Below are 18,423 nucleotides of genomic sequence, written 5' to 3'. Positions count from 1 at the left end.
GGAAGGCCCCACCCCCTCTGAGGCCCACGATGGCCAATCCCCAACGAACACCCCTTCGCCTTCGCTACCGGTCTTAAAAAAGGGCATGGCCGCTCCCCCATTGGCTGAGCTTTAACCCGTGTCTTCAGCTTTCTACTGGCTCCCACGGCTTGCAATCTTCTCCTTCTGGCTTTCTGATTGGTCTGATCTAAGACTACGAAAGCACGTCGCCCGCCTGCTTCTCGCGGTTGAAGGAGACGGGATTGGCCGGGAGGGGGGAGTGGGGGTTGCCGCTTCTCATTGGCCGCTAGGCACTAGGGGCTTCGTCCTCGCGCGCTATACCCTAGTGACGCCGACGTGATGACGTAGCAAGCGGCCTGGCCTGGTTCCCAAGATGGCGGCGCGCAGTGCGCGGAGGCTGCGCTGTCGTTAGAGGCTTCGCGCTCCGGTGGGGTTTCTTCTCTCGCGCGTGGCCTGTGAGTGCGCCATGCCCGCGTGGGGCCGCGGGGCGCCGGCCTCCAGGGCCGCCCGCCTTTCCGGGCCGCCCGCTGGCGAGAGCCGGGGCCTGGGGAAGAGGGGAAGGGAGCGGGGAGGCCGGGGCGGGGAGCGAGCGAGCGAGCGAGCGCCTCCCCGGGCACCGGCAGCCTCGTCTGCGGCGGGCAGGCTGGCCGGTTCTGGGAGGAGCTGAACAGCGTCTCCCCCTTCCCCCCCCCCCCACTCACCCCGCCGTTTTGGGGGCTGTAGGGGTCGGAGCTGGGCTCTCGGTCGGATGGTTCGCGTAAGGTAGGATGTAAAATAGCCGGGATCGAGCTCCTGAAATCTTCTCTGCGCTAATGGGGTGCGTGAAAAGGCAGAAGAAAAACTGATTATTTTCGGTCGTTAGGGTTTGGATTGGGATGCTTGAGGTGGTTCGTTTAGGATGTTTTCCGGTTGGTGGGGTTTATTCCTGTTTTTGCATTCGGAAATGCTTGCGCTGCTTAAAGAAGCAGGTCTTGTCGCTTCGGGCGATTTTAGTGTTAATAGGGTTTTAGACTGTTTAGAGTGTTAGTAAGCAAAATAACTTGTAAAGAAGAAGGACCGCAACAGTTGAAAAAATAACGCTTTCTTGGTAAATATGATGGGAACGTGTTGTCGTGGCACAGAGCTGTTTTGTTGGCTTTAGAAATAGTTTTAAGTAGCCGTTCATTTATTTGTGACAGAGTTTGGGTTGGTCTGTCACTGGTGCCATTAGTTGTGAAGGTTCTTCCAGAACCAACGTGGAACAAGGAGAGAGTTTCCATTATTCTGAAAAAGAGAAACTTTTTGAAGTTGAGTGAGGCGCTGATTGGAGGCGTAGTTTTTCTGGCAGTTTATGTGATCTTTCTTCCGTTTTCAGAAGGGAAACGTCTGGAAAGTTAGCAGCTTAATTTTAAGAGTTCTAAGTTTGGGTCTTCCTCTGACTGTTTTGCTTAGAGCAAATAGCGTTGCATCATGTGTTAATCACCGTTTGGTATGTGAACCTTTGCAGGTGACTGCAGTAATTTGTGCGTAGTATCTGTAGTTTATTGAATTACGGCAAGAGTAGTTTTGTGCCTGAAAGAGATAAAGGCAGCAAGACAGTCTCCATTCTCTCTTTAAATTGAGGCTTGACTGAACATCAGTCATAACTCAAACCCCAGAAAGTTATCTCCAGAGCCTTGCAGTGCATAGGGGAAGTGCTGGTCAACAGGCGAAAGTAGCACACTCTTTGAGTGTAATCGACTGCCCCGTTTTGGGAACAATTTTAGATGGCACGAGTACAGACTGCTTTACAAAGCTTTTTGCCCAGTGGTTGCTGCTATCTTACTACCCAGAGATTTTCAGGAGACCAACTATTTAAATTGCTGTTAAGACTGTCTTAATAAACATGTTTCCTAGTTATGAATAGTGAGATGATCCCTGCCCCCTCCCCAGCTTTTCAAATCTTGCTGCTACCATCACTGAATTTTTTTTCTTTATTTTGTGTACAAAGTAGGTGAAAGTTTTTCTACTAAGAAGAGGCAGATATTGTTGATAATGCATTCTTGATGTTTCTTTATTAAACAGATAAAAGCAAAGATAGCCCATGTCTATATGGGGAAGATAAGGGCAAGGTTAAATATTACTTGTCTTTGAGCATGGAAGAAGTCCCTTCCAATGGGCAAGGTTAAATACTGTTCTTCTCTACAAGTCTTTGAGCATAGGGGGTGGGGGGTGGGGGAAATTATCCTCGATTTATAAAGAAATCCCTTTTTCTTTTATTTAAGGTTCTGAAGTGACTATCTGAAGACTTCCTTTTTGAAAACTTAAAAAGCAAGAACAATTCTGTTTTAATAAATGAAGGAGAATAAAGAAAATTCCAGCCCTTCTGTAAACTTGGCAAGCCTGGACCATACAAAGCCATGTTGGTACTGGGATAAGAAAGACTTGGCACATACACCGTCGCAGCTAGAAGGGCTTGATCCAGCTACTGAGGCACGATACCGCAGGGAGGGGGCCAGATTCATATTTGATGTGGGAACACGTTTAGGGCTGTATCCTTTTGACTCATGTCGGCATTAAATGTCTTTATGAATGGGGATTTTCAGAATTAAACGTACAAGAAATGGCGTTCTGTGCTTAGTTAGCTGTTCGAGTGTTTCTTAATCATTAATCAAAAATCTTTTGAGCTTACTGGCTTTTTGATGTAATGTGTTCCTGCATCATTTTTATCCGTTCACTGGGTAAATAAACTTTCAACTGAAGCCCTTTGGCAGTAGAGAAGTGAGGTGATAAAGGCTTGCCAATTAAGGATAACTTTTGGTGGTGGCAGTTATCAGACTTCATCTCTTACTGCATGAATCTACATAACTTCTCAAATTTTGAATTTTGCATTCATTTTTCTACGTACTTTGCCTCTGAGGCTTCTAACCTCTGCGTCCCCACTCTTTGGGGTTTTTTGTTTGTTTGGGGGGGGTTTTTTTGTTTGTTTGTTTGGGTTTTTTGTTTGTTTAGGTTGGAATTTACAATTTTGTATATATTAGTAAGTAGCACATTCTCTCCGCTGTCCTTCTCTCTCATAGACTGTTGCTTAAACTTTTTGCTTCCTGTATTTCTGTGCTACTTTTAATCTCTTCAGTTCTTTGTTTAATAAAACCTAGTAAAGATGAAATTTCACTCTTCTCCTTACGTAGAAGAGTAGGGAGCATGTTCAGATTTATTTGCATTTGTAGGTGTGGACAATTAGTAACTTCCCTCCACACCAGCACTTTAATGTGAAGTGATAATTGTTCTCTTCCTTCATGTACCTGCTGCTGGTTTTGACCTCTGCTGAAGCAGGTATGGTTTAACACGAGAAGGACCTTGCATGGATCTTCCCATAAACGTGATTGTGACTTTGCACACTTCCAATGAATGCTTTAGTTATCAACTGCATCTGGGCTGAATCATAGCATTTACACAGCCTTGAGGGGTTTTGTGTTTTGTTGTTTGGGTTTTTTTTAAAGCTCCTGTTTTACTTACAGTGTTTTCTAACTGGTCACTGAACGGACAATTACTTGAGGTACTCGATACAGCAGAATGTATCTTTTCCTTTGTACATGTTTGGTTTTAAATGTTTTATGCCCTGTTTGAAAGTCCTTATTCTGCACCACAGACATTATGATACTTTAGCAACCGGAATAATTTATTTCCATCGGTTTTACATGTTTCATTCCTTCAAACAATTCCCAAGATATGTAAGTATTTACAATATTGATGGCTTAATACAGTGATTGCACTAGGCGTGGACTATTTGAAATGGTGATGAGTCAGTTGGGTACTACTGCTGTCCACTGTTCTGATGAAAAATAAGCATTTTATCTGTTAATCATTACAACTTCAAATATATTGTTCTTGCTTGTTTACACATTTCTATTTATGTTTAGAAACTTATATTAACATTGCAGTTACGTCTTGCAGATACTGTTCTTTAGAAAGAGTAACAGCTATAGTTCTGGCAATCCTGTATTGGCTGAAAGGCAAAAAATAAGTGTAATACCATTTAAAACTTCTTGACAAACAATGTTGAACCAGGGTGAATTCTGCTTTGAGTTTCTCACCTTGAAATAAAGTTGTATAAAGCAGACAGTTCTCTGTGTTTTTCCTTTGAAAAAGTAAAAGTTGCAATTAACACTACAATAAGTCAGAAATTAATATGTTTATTAAGTCTTTCCTGGGAAACTTCTACAGAACTGTTATTGGAAACTGATGATGCTTTTATACAATGCTATACTGTATTGCATATCCACATGCAGAAAAGTTTTTGAAAACACTTTTTTTTTTTTTTTTTTTAGGTGACAGGAGCCTGCTGTCTTTTCCTGGCAGGAAAAGTTGAAGAAACACCGAAGAAATGTAAAGATATAATTAAAACAGCTCGTAGCTTGCTAAATGATGTACAGTTTGGACAGTTTGGAGATGATCCAAAGGTAAAAATACTCATGTTGAAATTGATTTCATCCTATTGTGCTCCAGCAAAGTGACATACATTCATTAGAGCACTGGCTGATTTTCAGTTGTTCTGAATTAAATGATACATTCAGCATGCATTTCTAGCTCTTTAGGGTAATGTGATAGGTAACTATGAAAATAATTGTTGCTAATACAAGTAGTTTTGGGAGCCTACTGGGATAATTGTTTGTATAAAAAGCTTACATTTGATTTAATGTAAGTTCTGATGTTATTTTGCAAATTAAAGTAAATTTGAGTAATTCCAGTCAGAGCTAGAAATGACATCAAGACATAAATTGTATTTGACAATCTTAATGTTGTTTTAGGAAGCAATTAATAGTAAATCTGAAGCCAAGGAAGAGAACTACTTCTTAAAGCATTGAGAAGTTTCCTGTTAAGAGTATTTGACTTAGCAAAACTATGCTTCTGTCAAAATTTGTTTAGTATAAATAGTAGAAGGATCTGAAACTCAGGAGAGAAGTGTGGCGAGATCTTCCCTTTTTGTTGTGATTTTGTATATTTGGCACTTTCATGCTGTATTTGGCTTAGTTCTTTCCTCCATGGAAGAAAAGGAATTTTAAACACCGCATCCCCTCTCCTGCCCCAAATAAATATGAAGAAAAAGTATCTGGGTTTAAAATAATGTTCCAAGTTGGAGAGATTTCTGTTCTCCTTGGAGACAAACTGTAAGCAAGCAAAAGCAGGCAAACTTGTTTGCCTGGAGATGCTCTGCTAGTCATGATTTATACCAGCATAAAATACTTGTGAGTAAAAGAAGGAATAACATTGTGGTTACCTTGTTACATTCTCTAGGAAGAAGTAATGGTCCTTGAAAGAATCTTACTACAAACAATCAAGTTTGATTTGCAAGTGGAACATCCATACCAGTTCCTTCTCAAGTATGCCAAACAACTCAAAGGTAAAATATTACAGGGTGAGCAAGTAATGCCTGTTGCTAAATTTCAGAACTTAATTTACATTAACAGTGCAAGAGTATTCTGTTCCAAGCTGTTTGTCCTTCCTAATAACTCTATTTCTTACAACTTTTCTGATTGTTTTTCAGGAGACAAAAATAAAATTCAAAAACTGGTTCAAATGGCATGGACATTTGTCAATGACAGGTAAGATACTACTAGGAAACCTTTTGAAAGTGAAATAGTTACTCTTGCTTACTTTATTCTGGGATTAGATATTTCTTTGACAAATGCTTGTTATATGATTTCTGCTTGATACATGTTTTCTTGATAGTGTTCCTCGGTTTTTCTTTCTGTCATTACCGTGATAGTTCCATTGAGCAGGAAATGTACTATAGAAGTAGACCATTAAGACCTTTGCAATTTTGTGGTAATGATTTAATGCTGCATTAAAACAGTTACTGTTTGAGAGGGCCAAACCAAATTGTAGATCTCCAGGATAGAAGTTGGCTTCTTGCCCAGTCTGAGATACGTGGCACGTTCTGAGAAAATAAATCAGTTCCCAATTCCATCATGTTGGTCAATTTTTTTTTTTAAAGCAGTATTTTGGTAATAGTGAACTAGCCATTAAATTCAGTGAGGAATACAATTTTTAGCACTAGAATTACAATTTCTTGAATAATGAATTTGCAATACAAGGATCACGTCAATTGACAGGAGTATGTGTAGTGTGGCATTGGAAAAAAACCCAAACAAAACAACTTGATACACTTCAGTCTTGTTAGGGAGATTTCTACAGAGCTAGGCAAGTTAATTTACCAAGGACAGTTAAATGTAATTTTTAATTTCCGTAGCAAACCCTTAAGAAAATGTGTAAGTGGCCTGACTGTTGATAAATGCAAAAAAAGTACATTGCTTTCAGTCATACCTCTAGCAGTAGAACACCATTAAAAAGGTGCTTTTTTATTCGTATACCTAATTTGAAGTAGTCCAGTGTGGATCCAAATTCAGTAGGTATCCCCTAAGCTCCCCAAATTAATTTGAGCAAAAGGTTGTTTAGGGTATTTGGATGTCAAGAGATGTTTACTTCAGCTGCTGTCAGTTTTGCAGGTGGTGATCTTACAGACCTGACTGTCACTGTTAAGTTTGTCAGAGAAAACTTCTGTTATGTATCCATCAAACTTTGGACACTATTGTGCTTGGAATTAGATGGTGTTTAATAATTCAAGGAATTTAATAAAATGCACTTCATGAAAACCGTAGTATGAAGTTGGAGTGATTGTTTCAAATAATACTTATCTCTGTTCATGAGAGGCTGTCTTGTATTTACTTAATAGCCTCCATATTACAAGTGTAGGATCCTGGGAAAATAATTCTGTACTCTGCACTACAGGCCTTTAGAATAGGAGGTTCTGTTCTTATGCAGCCACACTACACCCCCCAAGTAAATTGCATTAAAGCAATAATAAGAAATTGGTGTTTTAAGAGTTAGTTCTTGTGTCTTTTTACTGTTTACTGCTGACCTGATTCTGCCAGTGTTTAAGTATCCCATTGGCATTCAGTTACGTGTAGCCCACTAGAGACAAAAAGGATTTAAACCACTGTCTAGGCTAATATTTTGGTGAATTTAAGGACATAATAATGAATTTATTAGTGAATTTGCAGAAACTTTGATGGCTAGCTGGATCTGAAATTCTTTGAGCAGACCCTATGTTACAGAATCTAGGGCGGAAAAAGAAAGAAAAAAGGAAAAATAAGAGAAAAACAAATTTTGTGATTTAAAGTTACTACCAGGAAACAGTAGCTTTGATTATGACAGGAACTTACTTAGTTAATATCAATAATACCAATAATATTTTAGCATTAGCTTTAACAGAGGCTATTCGAGAGATAACTTTTTACAGTTTTTACAGCTTTATCTAACACTTGCATCTTGCTTGAAAAGTTGCTTTACGAGTTCATGTTGGCTGTTCCGTGGTTTGGTTTTTTTTTTTAGTACTTGTTTACATTTTATTGAAAAACATTTGGAAACTCTAAAATCCAAATGTGGACATCATTCCCTAACCAGAGTAATGCAATGACAGCACACTTGTGTAGCGAGGAACATGAACACTATATTTAATTAACATTACAGGTGAGACTAGAGTGGAATGTAGCTACCTACACTTGGAATACAATGCTGTCTTCTCCCTTTTCTTCCACACCCGTATAGTGTTAGGTTTTCTACTTAGGAACATCAAGTTTGGAGTTTACATGTGGTGTATTGCTTCTGTATGCCTTCTGTATATGCCTTCTGTATTATCTGTGTAAAACTACTTTTCATGATAGCAGTAGTGCAGAAAAAGTTTAGTTTTGTAACACTCTTGTTTAAAAAAGCTCTTAGTTAAAACTGTCTGAAATGTTAAAGTGTGGTGGAATTTTATACCCTGTTAATTATAGCTGTCATACATTAAAGTGTTGTACTTTGACAATTAGGATTATCTTCAGGGTTGTGTTTTTGTTTTGGTTTTTTTTATATTCCAGTCTTTGCACTACACTGTCACTGCAGTGGGAACCTGAGATCATAGCTGTTGCAGTTATGTACTTAGCAGGCCGTTTGTGTAAGTTTGAAATACAGGAATGGACATCAAAACCAATGTACAGACGATGGTGGGAGCAATTTGTCCAAGATGTTCCCGTTGATGTTCTGGAAGGTATGAGAAACATCTGCTGCAAACAGAGGAGTATTTTCTTTAACTGTGTGATCTAGGTCATTGGTAAATGCAGATTACTTTCTATCTGGGTTTTAGTCAGAATAATCATGTGGAGTATGTAACTCAGGACATATGTGCTATGCCTTACCCAGGTTTTTAATTAAATTTGTAAGACTGGCTTAGTCTGGAAGCATCTTTGGTTATCCTGATTAGTCTTCTGGTCAATATTTGCTTTACTACTTGTTTAGTTTATACCACAGTTAATTAGCTGCTAAATTGTCATGGTGGTTTTGTTTGTTTAATGATTCCCTTCTCCCCATTTTAAATAAGCAGCTCTACGAACACTAGACCTAATGGAGTCTGGTTTCCAGTGGTTTTCTCATTGATGGTTGACCTCTTTAACCAAATTGTGCTAGGGTTGCAGTATCACTTTATGATGTGCCGCTACTGAGGAACAGATTAGGGGATATGAATTCTGGTGTATGGGTGTGTGAATTCTGATAGGGGATGAATTATGGATCTTTTTCATCAATACAGGTATCTTAATACTATTTTCTTTGTGTGTATATATTGCTCATTTACTTGCTGCTTGTCCTCTTGAGAGAACCCCAGGAAGTTCATAAAATAAAGCAGGACCTCTCTTGACTCTTGTTAAGTAAATTGTGGTTATGTGGCCGCTAATTTGTTTTTACTAAAGTTTTTACTAACTTACCTGGTACAAACGTCAGGCCAAAGCATACTTCTAGTTCCTTAAATTGCTTTAGAAACCTTCTTTAAAAATTGATGCTTGTCACAATCTGGCGTTTGGTTCTAAGGAGGTTTTAAATGAAACAGCGTGTGTTGCTGTTCAGGTGGTTTAGCCTTTGTTGCTCTTAGAACTTCTAGGTGAATACCATACAGTTCTGGTGATTTCTTAAATGGCTACTTGCTCTGTTTGTATCATGGCTTTTTTCAGAGTTGCTCTAGTTTCAAATAGGTCGCTGCTGAGTCCCTGCCAAAGAGGGTTAGAGAATGGGAGTCTTTCCAGTTTCTGCTGCATCAGTGCATGCTCATTGCAAGAACTCATTTAGCTTTTTTAGAAGGGTTTTCTTTTCCTTGAGTGCTGCTCTTGCACCTGGTTATCAGTTGGTCCTACATGTTTTCTGACAGACCTTTAGCTCCTAACATGTTGGAAGAAGAATTTAGTACTAGTCCTTTGCTTAGTTTCCTGAAACGTTTTTGACTGGCCTAACTAGATGTATATGTTTTAACATATCATCTTCCTTCACTCACTTTCTTACTATCCTGTTGTTACATTGTTACCTGGCTCTCCAAGCACACAATAATAACATAGGCTATATTAATATCAAGACACTTTGTTCTTCAGGAAGGGGTGCACATACTTCTACGTATTGTTTAGCATAGGCAGAAGAAACTCAGAAATGCAAGAATAAATTGAAAAAGTATGTTTTAAAAAAAATCAAATCTGTGGTCATTATAACAATGAGTAGTATTTACAATGAATTTTTCTGAAGTTGATGTCCAGTAAAAAGCTTAGTTGATCATTGTGTATTAAACGTACACTTGTACATTATGGGTGTATAATCTTTTGGATTTATTTTTTTTTTTTAAGACATCTGTCATCAGATCCTGGATCTGTACTCACAGGGAAAACAGCAAATGCCTCATCATACTCCTCACCAGTTGCAGCAGCCACCATCTCTTCAATCTACACCCCAGGCACCGGCGGTACAGCAATCACAGCAATCGCAGGGTTCAGAGCAGTCACAGACGCAGCAGCAAAAAGAGTCGCAACAGTCAGCACAACAACAGCAGCAGCAGCAGCAGCAAACACAAGCACAGCAATCTAAAAAGCCCTCTCCCCAGTCAAGTCCTCCTAGACAGATTAAAAGACCAGCAGTAAGTTTAACTTTGAACTTTAACTTGCATTTTATTTTCAGGCTGACTTGATGTCCATTTGATTTAAAGGCTGCAGTGCGCAGCAGAATTGCATTTGCTGTGAGAATGAACCTGGTGATTAATTTTGTGCCATACCTGAATGTAGAGATGTGCACAGTGCTGATGACTTTATTTTACCTTCTGCTTTTTGATTACAAATTTAGGAGATTAGTGGCTTTTCAAAGTATGTCAAAATTCTTAGTTGTCTTTCAAAATAATCTGATAACAGTAGAAGCCTGTAAATGCATCATCCGTTAAAGCCTCACTTTGTCTGTGTTATCACCTCATCATTGAAAATAAGAAAGTACATTGGCAGTTGGATAATCACAAGTACTCTGAGTGCTTTTCCACAGTCATCAAGTCCAAATGAAGCATTCAGATCTTAAGCTACACTTTTTGTGGGCTTTTTTTTTTTTTTTTTTTCCACTTGTAAGTTATAGAAGTGTGAAACTGTTACCCAAATCTTCTTGCATGTACTTAGGAAGAAGAGTGTTTTCAGAAGTAAAATCTTTGGAACAAGTCCATTTAGGAAGTAAATTTTATACAGCTTTTGCCTAACTTGTAATTAATGCATGCCCAAGCTAGAGAAAAGACATCAAGGGGAGAAACAACCCAATCCACAAACAAAGCCAAAAACCCAGGAAGAAGCAACAAATGATAAAATGAAATGGAATTGGAAGAGTGCAGCATCTTCATGACAGCAGCCTCCCAAAAAAGAGAAGAATGCAGCTCTCTAAAACCTAGGTCTTGTAATGACAAGATATAGTCTACTACTAGAGGAAAAATACTGTACTGAAATATATAGTTCTTGCACTGAACGATTCAGGATAGAAAGCTGATAAAATGTGTTAATTAGCTTGAATATTGGGAGAGCTTTTTATAGGTAGTATGTATTTCTTTTCATTCTTTTTCTGTCATCAGCACAAACTCGGCTTGGGTTGTCAGATCGGTAGGGCAGAGAACTCTTTTCTTATTTTTCTTCAACAAAAATGCCTGGGACAGCTTGGCACATCAGAAACTGTAAATAATAATTTGGATTTTTCTATGTGTGTCCATCTAATTGTAAGTTGTTATGAATGCTTGTTCATTCATGTAAAGGCTCTACCTTTACAGAACTACTGATTTCACCCCATCCCATGTGTTAATCAACTACCTCATGGAAAAAAAAAAAAGTGGTGCCTTTTGCATGAATAGTGTCTTGTTCTTTAACAATCATCTCTGGTCAAGCCCTTAGAGCAATTTACCTTTTCTTGAAATTAAGAGTTTGAGGTCCACCACCTAATAATTAAGGAAGTGAATAGTACAGATAAAAAGGTAAGTCCTGGTATGCTGTAGGCATCCAGAACAAATATAAAGCAAAGGGTAACTTACAGGAGTAATTTTGTAGAGAACAGCACAAACAGTGTGAATTTGAGAAAAGCAAATGTGATGATCTGAAATCATTCTTTCTCCAGAAAGCAGTCTAGGAGAACAAGATGTGTAGTGTTTGAAACATCCAGTTGGCTCTTCCAAAATGTTCTTCAGTTAGATGTACCATAAACCCTTACTTAAAATGTTTGCCTCCTTCTATAAATAGGGCTTTGCTTGACTTCTCCTTTGGTTTGTAGAGAACATAAATACACTTTGTTCCTGGAGGCCAGATTTTCCATTTACATGAACTCTTGTAACTCCATTACCTGCTGCTGAGCCAAGACACTTTCAAGCAGCTGAGGCATTGGCCCATGACTTACAGGCCCATACCAGATGTCTAATGCATCTGCACATCCTCTACGTCTGTGGTGGTGAAGAGCACTTTAACCTTCAGTTGACTTCACTAAAAATATACTAGTGAATCATTAGATGTAAATCATATATTTAGATTGATTTAACTGAAAATTGTTAGTGGGATCAATTTTAATGCATATAGAAACAGCACTGAAAGAACAGTTCTGTTGTGGTGTGGCTTGAGCTTACTATGAAAGTATTAAATAGCAATCGGCATGCTAATAAATTGGTAATGTTGACCCTGGAATGTCATGCTGGAGCAATACAAACTACAATGCAGTAGAAGGACCAAAAAAAAAAAAAAGGCTCATCTGTATTTTAGCAGCTACCGTTATTAGAGAAGTGATTTAAATTCTCATAGGCTGGTTTTGTTGCTTCTTGATCCTTTTTTTTTTTTTTCTCTTTAGCATAAATACAGTTTAAACTGATGTTTGTTTTTCTGTCACACAAGTTATTTGGCTCCGGTTACTTTTTCTGTTCTAATAGTTTACCGCAATGATGTTATTTTCTGAACATTGGTCCATGTTAACAAATGCACAATAACCAAATTGCTTACCACTTCAAGTAATCAATTGACTTCATAGAATGAGTGATTTTTGGAAATGTTGCAAGTAGCGGAGACTTGCATTCAGTTTTACAGACAAGGAATGTAGTGCTAGAAGATTGAGAAAAGACTACCCAAGTAGAATGAAGGCAGTAGATGGGTCTGTGAGAGTAACCAAGAAAAGTATCTTTGTTTGGAATAGGAAGATAAAGATTGTCCTTGAAAAGTAGAAAAGCAACTGGAAGGTGGCTGAAGATGAATTGAAATGTGTATCAAAGGAATATAAGAATGAGGTAGCCTCAAGCAAGCCTGAGGTACCTTTGTATTGGACAACAGAAATCTTGAGAATACCCATCAGAATTAAGGAAAATTTATTGTCCAAATGGGAGTGAAATGCAAGTCCATTCTTGCTGCAGAAAGTAAAGTGATGGGAACCGAGCAATGATTGGGGAAGGTAAAGCCACTAATAGTGCCTTAAAAAAACCGTTTCATTTGAAAGACGCAGAAGCTATGTTCTGACTCTAATCATTAATTTTAAGTACGTTTGTAACTAAGCTTATTGTACTTAAAATTTCGGTTAGGTTTTCTGCTTTTCTCAAAGACTATCAACTTGTCATCTCAGTTGGATTAAGCTGGAAAGATTTTCCTGACACCCTTGTCTGTGATTCTTTAAAAAAAAAAAAAACCGCAACAGAAAAAAAAAAAAAAACAACCCAAAAACTTGTGATTGGAAGGATGATGTGAGGTTTGTGGGTTTTGCTCAGTCTGCATAATTTTTTTTCTGGCATAACATTTGGCTTTTATACAGTGCTTTCCATCTGAAGGCTTCTGAAGTGTTTTACACTGAGCAACACTTTCACTGCCCTTCTGTCCTGGTAAATAAAGCATAAAGGCCTGAAGTGATTTTGGCAAAGGTTGCATGACAGGTCAAAGCAGAATCTGGAACACAGGCCAAGTCTCTTGCTTCCACCTTAGTGAGCAGTGTACCAGACCATGACGTATGTGCAGTGGATGATATATAAATTAAACAAAATGTAATACTCAACAGTGAGAACAGCAGGACATGCTGTATCTAAATAGCTGCTATTTTTTCAGTCTTTTCATTCTGCCAGTTAAGCTGGGCTTTCCCAATATGATATGACTTTGTTCATTGTTTGTGTTGCATCTGTCTAAAGAGATTGGACATTATTACCCTCCTAATAAAAGTATAGGAACAAATAAAAGGTTTGTCCTGCTTTGGTTTAGGGGAGGGAGGAGGAAACTGGTTTTGATTTAGTCAGATCTGTATGAAAGCTCTTCAGCAGACTGTAAGTTGTTTCCTATTTTGCTTCCTTGTTGCCATTATAAAATGCTTTGTATTTTGCAGTGGTCTTATTTCCATCCTTTTTTTTTTTTTTTTTTTTTTTAAACAGGCTGTATCTCCAAAAGAAGAAACAAAGGCATCAGGTAAATGTTAATATTCAATTCATATTGTTTTAATTTTACTGTTTTACCAGAATAAGTAATTTGGTGATGTGTGCTTAGTTTGTTTGCTTACGGGCTAGGCAGTTCTAAACTATTCTGATCCCAATAACGTGTCTTTAAATATATAGTGGATTTACTTTAAAAATGTTCCTAACTGCAAAACTTGAAAAAACAGAACGTAACTGTGCCCCAAGTGTCCCTTAATACAGTCTGTTCAGTAGAAGTGTTGTTTAACTACTCAACTTACAACTCCACACATCATGTGGAGTAGTTCTTCAGCAAGCTGTGGGATCTTGAGGTGACTGAAGGTACCATGTCATTAAATAGCTACGCTAATAATAAGTCTGTTGGTAATCAGTGAGATTTGCAATCAGTTGTTGGCATGGCTGCCAGTAAAAGGCATTTTGTATCAATAGATACAGTTTAGCTTAAGAAATGCTTCACTGCAGTGATCACATCTAGTTCTTCTTGTTGGTTTGGGGCTGGTGGGTGTTTTTTGGTTTTGTTTCTTCGTTCTGCTGATTTGGAACAATGTATTTTAAGATAGCTAAGATGTGATTCTGTAACCTTTTCCTAAGTAAGTTTGGCACTTCTCCCTGGCTCTGCAGATAGATTCCAGAGAGCTGTTTGTTCTCCCTGCTCTCTCTCATGCAATTTGTTTTCTAGACACACGTTCTCCTTGCAGACCACCGTTCATCTTCTCCTGAGATTTAACTCTTTACAAGTTACAGTTTTGTGCTGGAAAATGTACATGAGCTCATCTGCACATTTGTAGTGTTATTGGGACAATTTGTCTCTAGGTATAAAAAACATAGCTTGAATTTGTAGGCATGTGTTCTTTTGGAAGACATGTATGGTATGTGATGCCACTTTATACAAATGTCTTGATTTTTGTTTTCTTTATTAAACATACATAGCGTATAGGATTTCCACTGTACTTTTGCATAGTGTAATATGCTATGATAATCATTAGTGGGAGACTAGGGATGGCTTTGGAAAATACTGCAGAGCAATAGCCAATTAGGAATTTCAAATGTTTTTTTAGAACCACCACCACCATCTAAAATTCCTAAAATTGAAACTGCACATCCACCAATACCTCCTGCACATCCACCTCCAGGTAAGCTTTTATTTTCTAAGCCACATTTACTCTCGCAGTTAATCACTTTGCTCTTCATTCAGATAGTGGTAGCAGTGGGGTGGGAGGGATTGTTGCCTTGATTAATCAGCTTGGTAAGTAAAAGCAGTAGGTAGATAAGCTCCAAAGGGAATTCATCTTAGTAGCATAGGGTTTTCCAGACAGAAGCACAAAAGTTATGATGGAAACAAGACTAGGTGGACAAAGACAAAATGAAGCTGTGACGGTTAAAGGCCTATAAGACTAAAACTAATTGTCACTAGTAGGCAAAAAGGGACTTACGTTCCCAAAAGGATGGCAGATGCCATATTGCCATATTATATTATTAGAGTAGCTTCCAGCTAACCTATAGAAATCCTCCATGTTACATCTTTAGTATAGAAATTCTGCAGGTGTGTAACTTCTAAACAATAAAGGGGATACTTTCTCTGCTGTGTCCCGAAAGACGACTTTCATCTGCCAGAGAACTTTAACACTACACACATGCCTTATGTTTGCAAAATAAACTGTACTATTGTAAAAATGTGCTTCAAGGGTGTTGATGCATTAGCTGTCCTTCCAGTGACCCATAAATACGACATAAATATTTTATAGACCATGGTCTATAATGTAACTGCAAGATGACAGCTTCTAACACGGAATTACAAAAGAAAAAAATGTTGCTCTGAAATACAGTAGGACCATTTTTTTCCATTTGTTAAAATCTAATTAAGAATGAAGATGTTGTTCTAAATATCATGTTCATTATTCCTTCAGTTGTTAAATCTTGAATGCACATCTTGCATCCAGAATGCTTCTGAAAATGAGCAAATGGAGAAATTATTGTCTGCTATAATTCAGGAGCTAGAAGTCATTGAAATCGTAGATACCACAGCCAGCATACCCACCTTGCATGATCTAATTATGTAGCTGTCCTTGGGGACAATTTTGCTGTTAAAATTATGACTGCATAGATAAGGTAAATTCTATTTAGACAAGTAATGAATGTTTCCTTTGTTATCTAAAATTTTCCTCTTAGAATTTGTTTATACAAACAAATCATTGTGTAAGCACTGAAACATTTTAAGAACCATCTTCAGAGGCCAACTCTTGTCTTTTGGCGCTCTGAGGAAAAATCAGGTGAAGACTAAGTGTTTATTGACCAAATTAACAGAAGTACTAGAAGGTGGATTAATCTCAGTTTCCATTTAGTATTGTCAGTTTTGTTGTTGCATGCCGTTGGAAATGACTTCCCTATATCTGCTTCTAAAAAACTTTTCTCACTGAACAATGTCGTAGTTGTTTCTATATGCAAGCAAGATGGATGTCAAGATGCCCCCAACTCTTTTTTTGTTGGACATTTTAATACTGACTGTATGACCATACAGAGATGTTGCCATTAGATCAGTCTTACTGTGATATTCCTTACTTTAGAATGTCTGCATTAAGAGGAAGGAAAAATAATTCATATTCTTATTTAACGAGAAGGCAGTTTTAAGCATGTTCTTCCCAGAAATGTCCAAGTATAATTGTGTGAAATTCTGACCTTTTTATGAACTTCCCTAGGCTGTCAGGTACTGAGTTCCCTGAAACTAATCAGTGGAACAAAGCTGATCGGATTTCATGTCCCAAGCAATGCATCACACTTTCTTTCTTACCCTCCAGTTTTCTTTTTTCTTTCATTTGGTAAACACGTAGAACTGAGTGTTAAAGACTTGCAACTTTGGCCTGTGTTCTCAAATAGTATTTCCCAAGATGGGAGGCAAGTGAAGTGCAGAGGGTAATCCCAGGCCACCTCCTGGAGTATAAAACAGGTAGAAGGGAGGCCTGGACTAAAGAAGATTGAAGCACTGATCAAAAGATGTTTGGTATCTTGGGTCCCATGACTCTGCTAGCTGTGATTCTGTCCATCCAGCTTGCTAATTTCTGCTGACTGTAGAACAATATTTAAATTATAATAAAATAGTAATAAGAATGGAAGATGTATATTTAACTGTTAGAATGGGAAAAGCTGAACTTGGAGCTTTGTTATGCAGCTTAGTTATTTTCTAGTGATAGAAGGTCTGACTGGATACCATATGGCATTCAAAGACTTGGAGAATTGAGTCCTCTCTTGATATGTTAACTGGAAGAAAAATATAAAGTATTCAGAAGCTGTTATTGCCGCTATCCTTCAAAAAAATAAATGAAACTTTCTTTTCCAGAGCGCAAGCCTCCTTTGGCAACTGCAGTTTCAATGGGAGAAGCAGAGCAATCTACTACTGTGGACTCAGTAGATATGCCAAAGGTCCAGATTCCTCCCCCTGCTCATCCTGCCCCAGTACATCAACCTCCACCTCTGCCGCATCGTCCCCCACCCCCGCCCCCCACCAGTTACATTACAGGGATGTCTACTACAAATTCTTATATGTCAGGGGAGGGTTATCAAAGTCTTCAGTCAATGATGAAAACAGAAGGACCAACTTACGGAGCTTTACCACCGGCCTATGGACCACCAACTCATCTACCCTATCATCCTCATGTCTATCCTCCCAACCCTCCACCACCAGTTCCACCTCCACCCCCTACTTCATTCCCCCCGCCCAATATTCCACCTCCTACTCCTGGATATCCTCCTCCACCTACATACAACCCTAATTTCCCACCTCCAAGACTGCCTCCAACTCATGCAGTACCACCTCATCCACCTCCAGGGCTGGGAATGCCACCAGCTAGTTACCCCCCGCCTACTGTTCCCCCGGGTGGACAGCCACCTGTACCACCTCCAATTCCACCACCTGGTATGCCACCTGTAGCAGGACTTGGACGTGCTACGTGGATGAGATAGCATGAGGTAATTTGCACGATATCCCTTTATGTTGACTAGGCAGGGGTAGCTAGCCAAAAACTACTTTGTAAAGATGAAGAGGAGGGTGATTTGTATAATTTAGATGAAGAAATGAGGCGGTGAAATGAAAATTTAGCTGATCTGTTTGCAGTATTGTTTATGGTGAGTTATATAGGCTTCTAGATTTTAATCAGCTTTGCAGTATCTATTCTAACTTTATACATTTGACTTAAGTTTAAATTGTCTTGAGTTACTCCAGCACTGGATTACTTTGTACTAGCAAAACCAGCCATATTGGCTCAATTATATCAGTAAGAAGAAAATTTCCTTCTAGAAATCAGTGCCTATTTTTGAGTATCAAAATAGCCAGATACCATGACATTTGATCTATAGTAAGAAACTTCATTTGTAGTAATAATTAAAACAACACGATGTCAAGCATGAAAGCTACTTTATTTAAGAGAGAATCTGAATGCTAGCTGACTGGAATCATTTTGAGGTGTTCGCCTTGCTGATATTTTTGTTTTGGAATGTACTGGTATCTTAAAGTATTGTATGTTTACACCTATTTGCAAATTCCTGTACATAATATATATATTTTCTAAGTGTGAAAGTCTGAATGTAACAACCTACTGTGATGTACATCCTGGTTATAAATGGGACTACTTTGTTCACATCTACCCAAATAAAATTGGTTCTGAATTTAGTGGATTTCCAGG

The 18,423-nt window shown here is 38.4% G+C and overlaps 1 protein-coding gene across 3 annotated transcripts; it reads left to right on the top strand.

Annotated features, from left to right (window-relative positions):
- Positions 1–238: 238 nt before the first annotated feature.
- On the top strand, positions 239–18,410 carry CCNK (cyclin K). Of its 3 annotated transcripts, none has more exons than XM_075753584.1 (11): positions 239–455; positions 2,244–2,510; positions 3,611–3,692; positions 4,290–4,421; positions 5,257–5,362; positions 5,507–5,564; positions 7,881–8,050; positions 9,663–9,949; positions 13,709–13,742; positions 14,806–14,880; positions 17,082–18,410. In XM_075753584.1, exons 2-11 carry the CDS (start codon positions 2,314–2,316, stop codon positions 17,702–17,704), a joined length of 1,764 nt encoding a protein of 587 aa, XP_075609699.1. In that variant the 5' UTR covers positions 239–455; positions 2,244–2,313; the 3' UTR covers positions 17,705–18,410. The 3 variants fall into 3 exon arrangements, with proteins under 3 accessions (XP_075609699.1, XP_075609700.1, XP_075609701.1); XM_075753585.1 differs by having other exon boundaries at positions 326–427; XM_075753586.1 differs by lacking the exon at positions 239–455 and adding an exon at positions 645–762.
- The last annotated feature ends 13 nt before the right edge of the window (positions 18,411–18,423 follow it).

Source organism: Balearica regulorum, chromosome 5 (genome assembly GCF_011004875.1).
Source record: "Balearica regulorum gibbericeps isolate bBalReg1 chromosome 5, bBalReg1.pri, whole genome shotgun sequence".
Taxonomy (NCBI): Eukaryota; Metazoa; Chordata; class Aves; order Gruiformes; family Gruidae; genus Balearica; species Balearica regulorum.
This window is presented reverse-complemented; position numbering and strand designations above follow the sequence as displayed.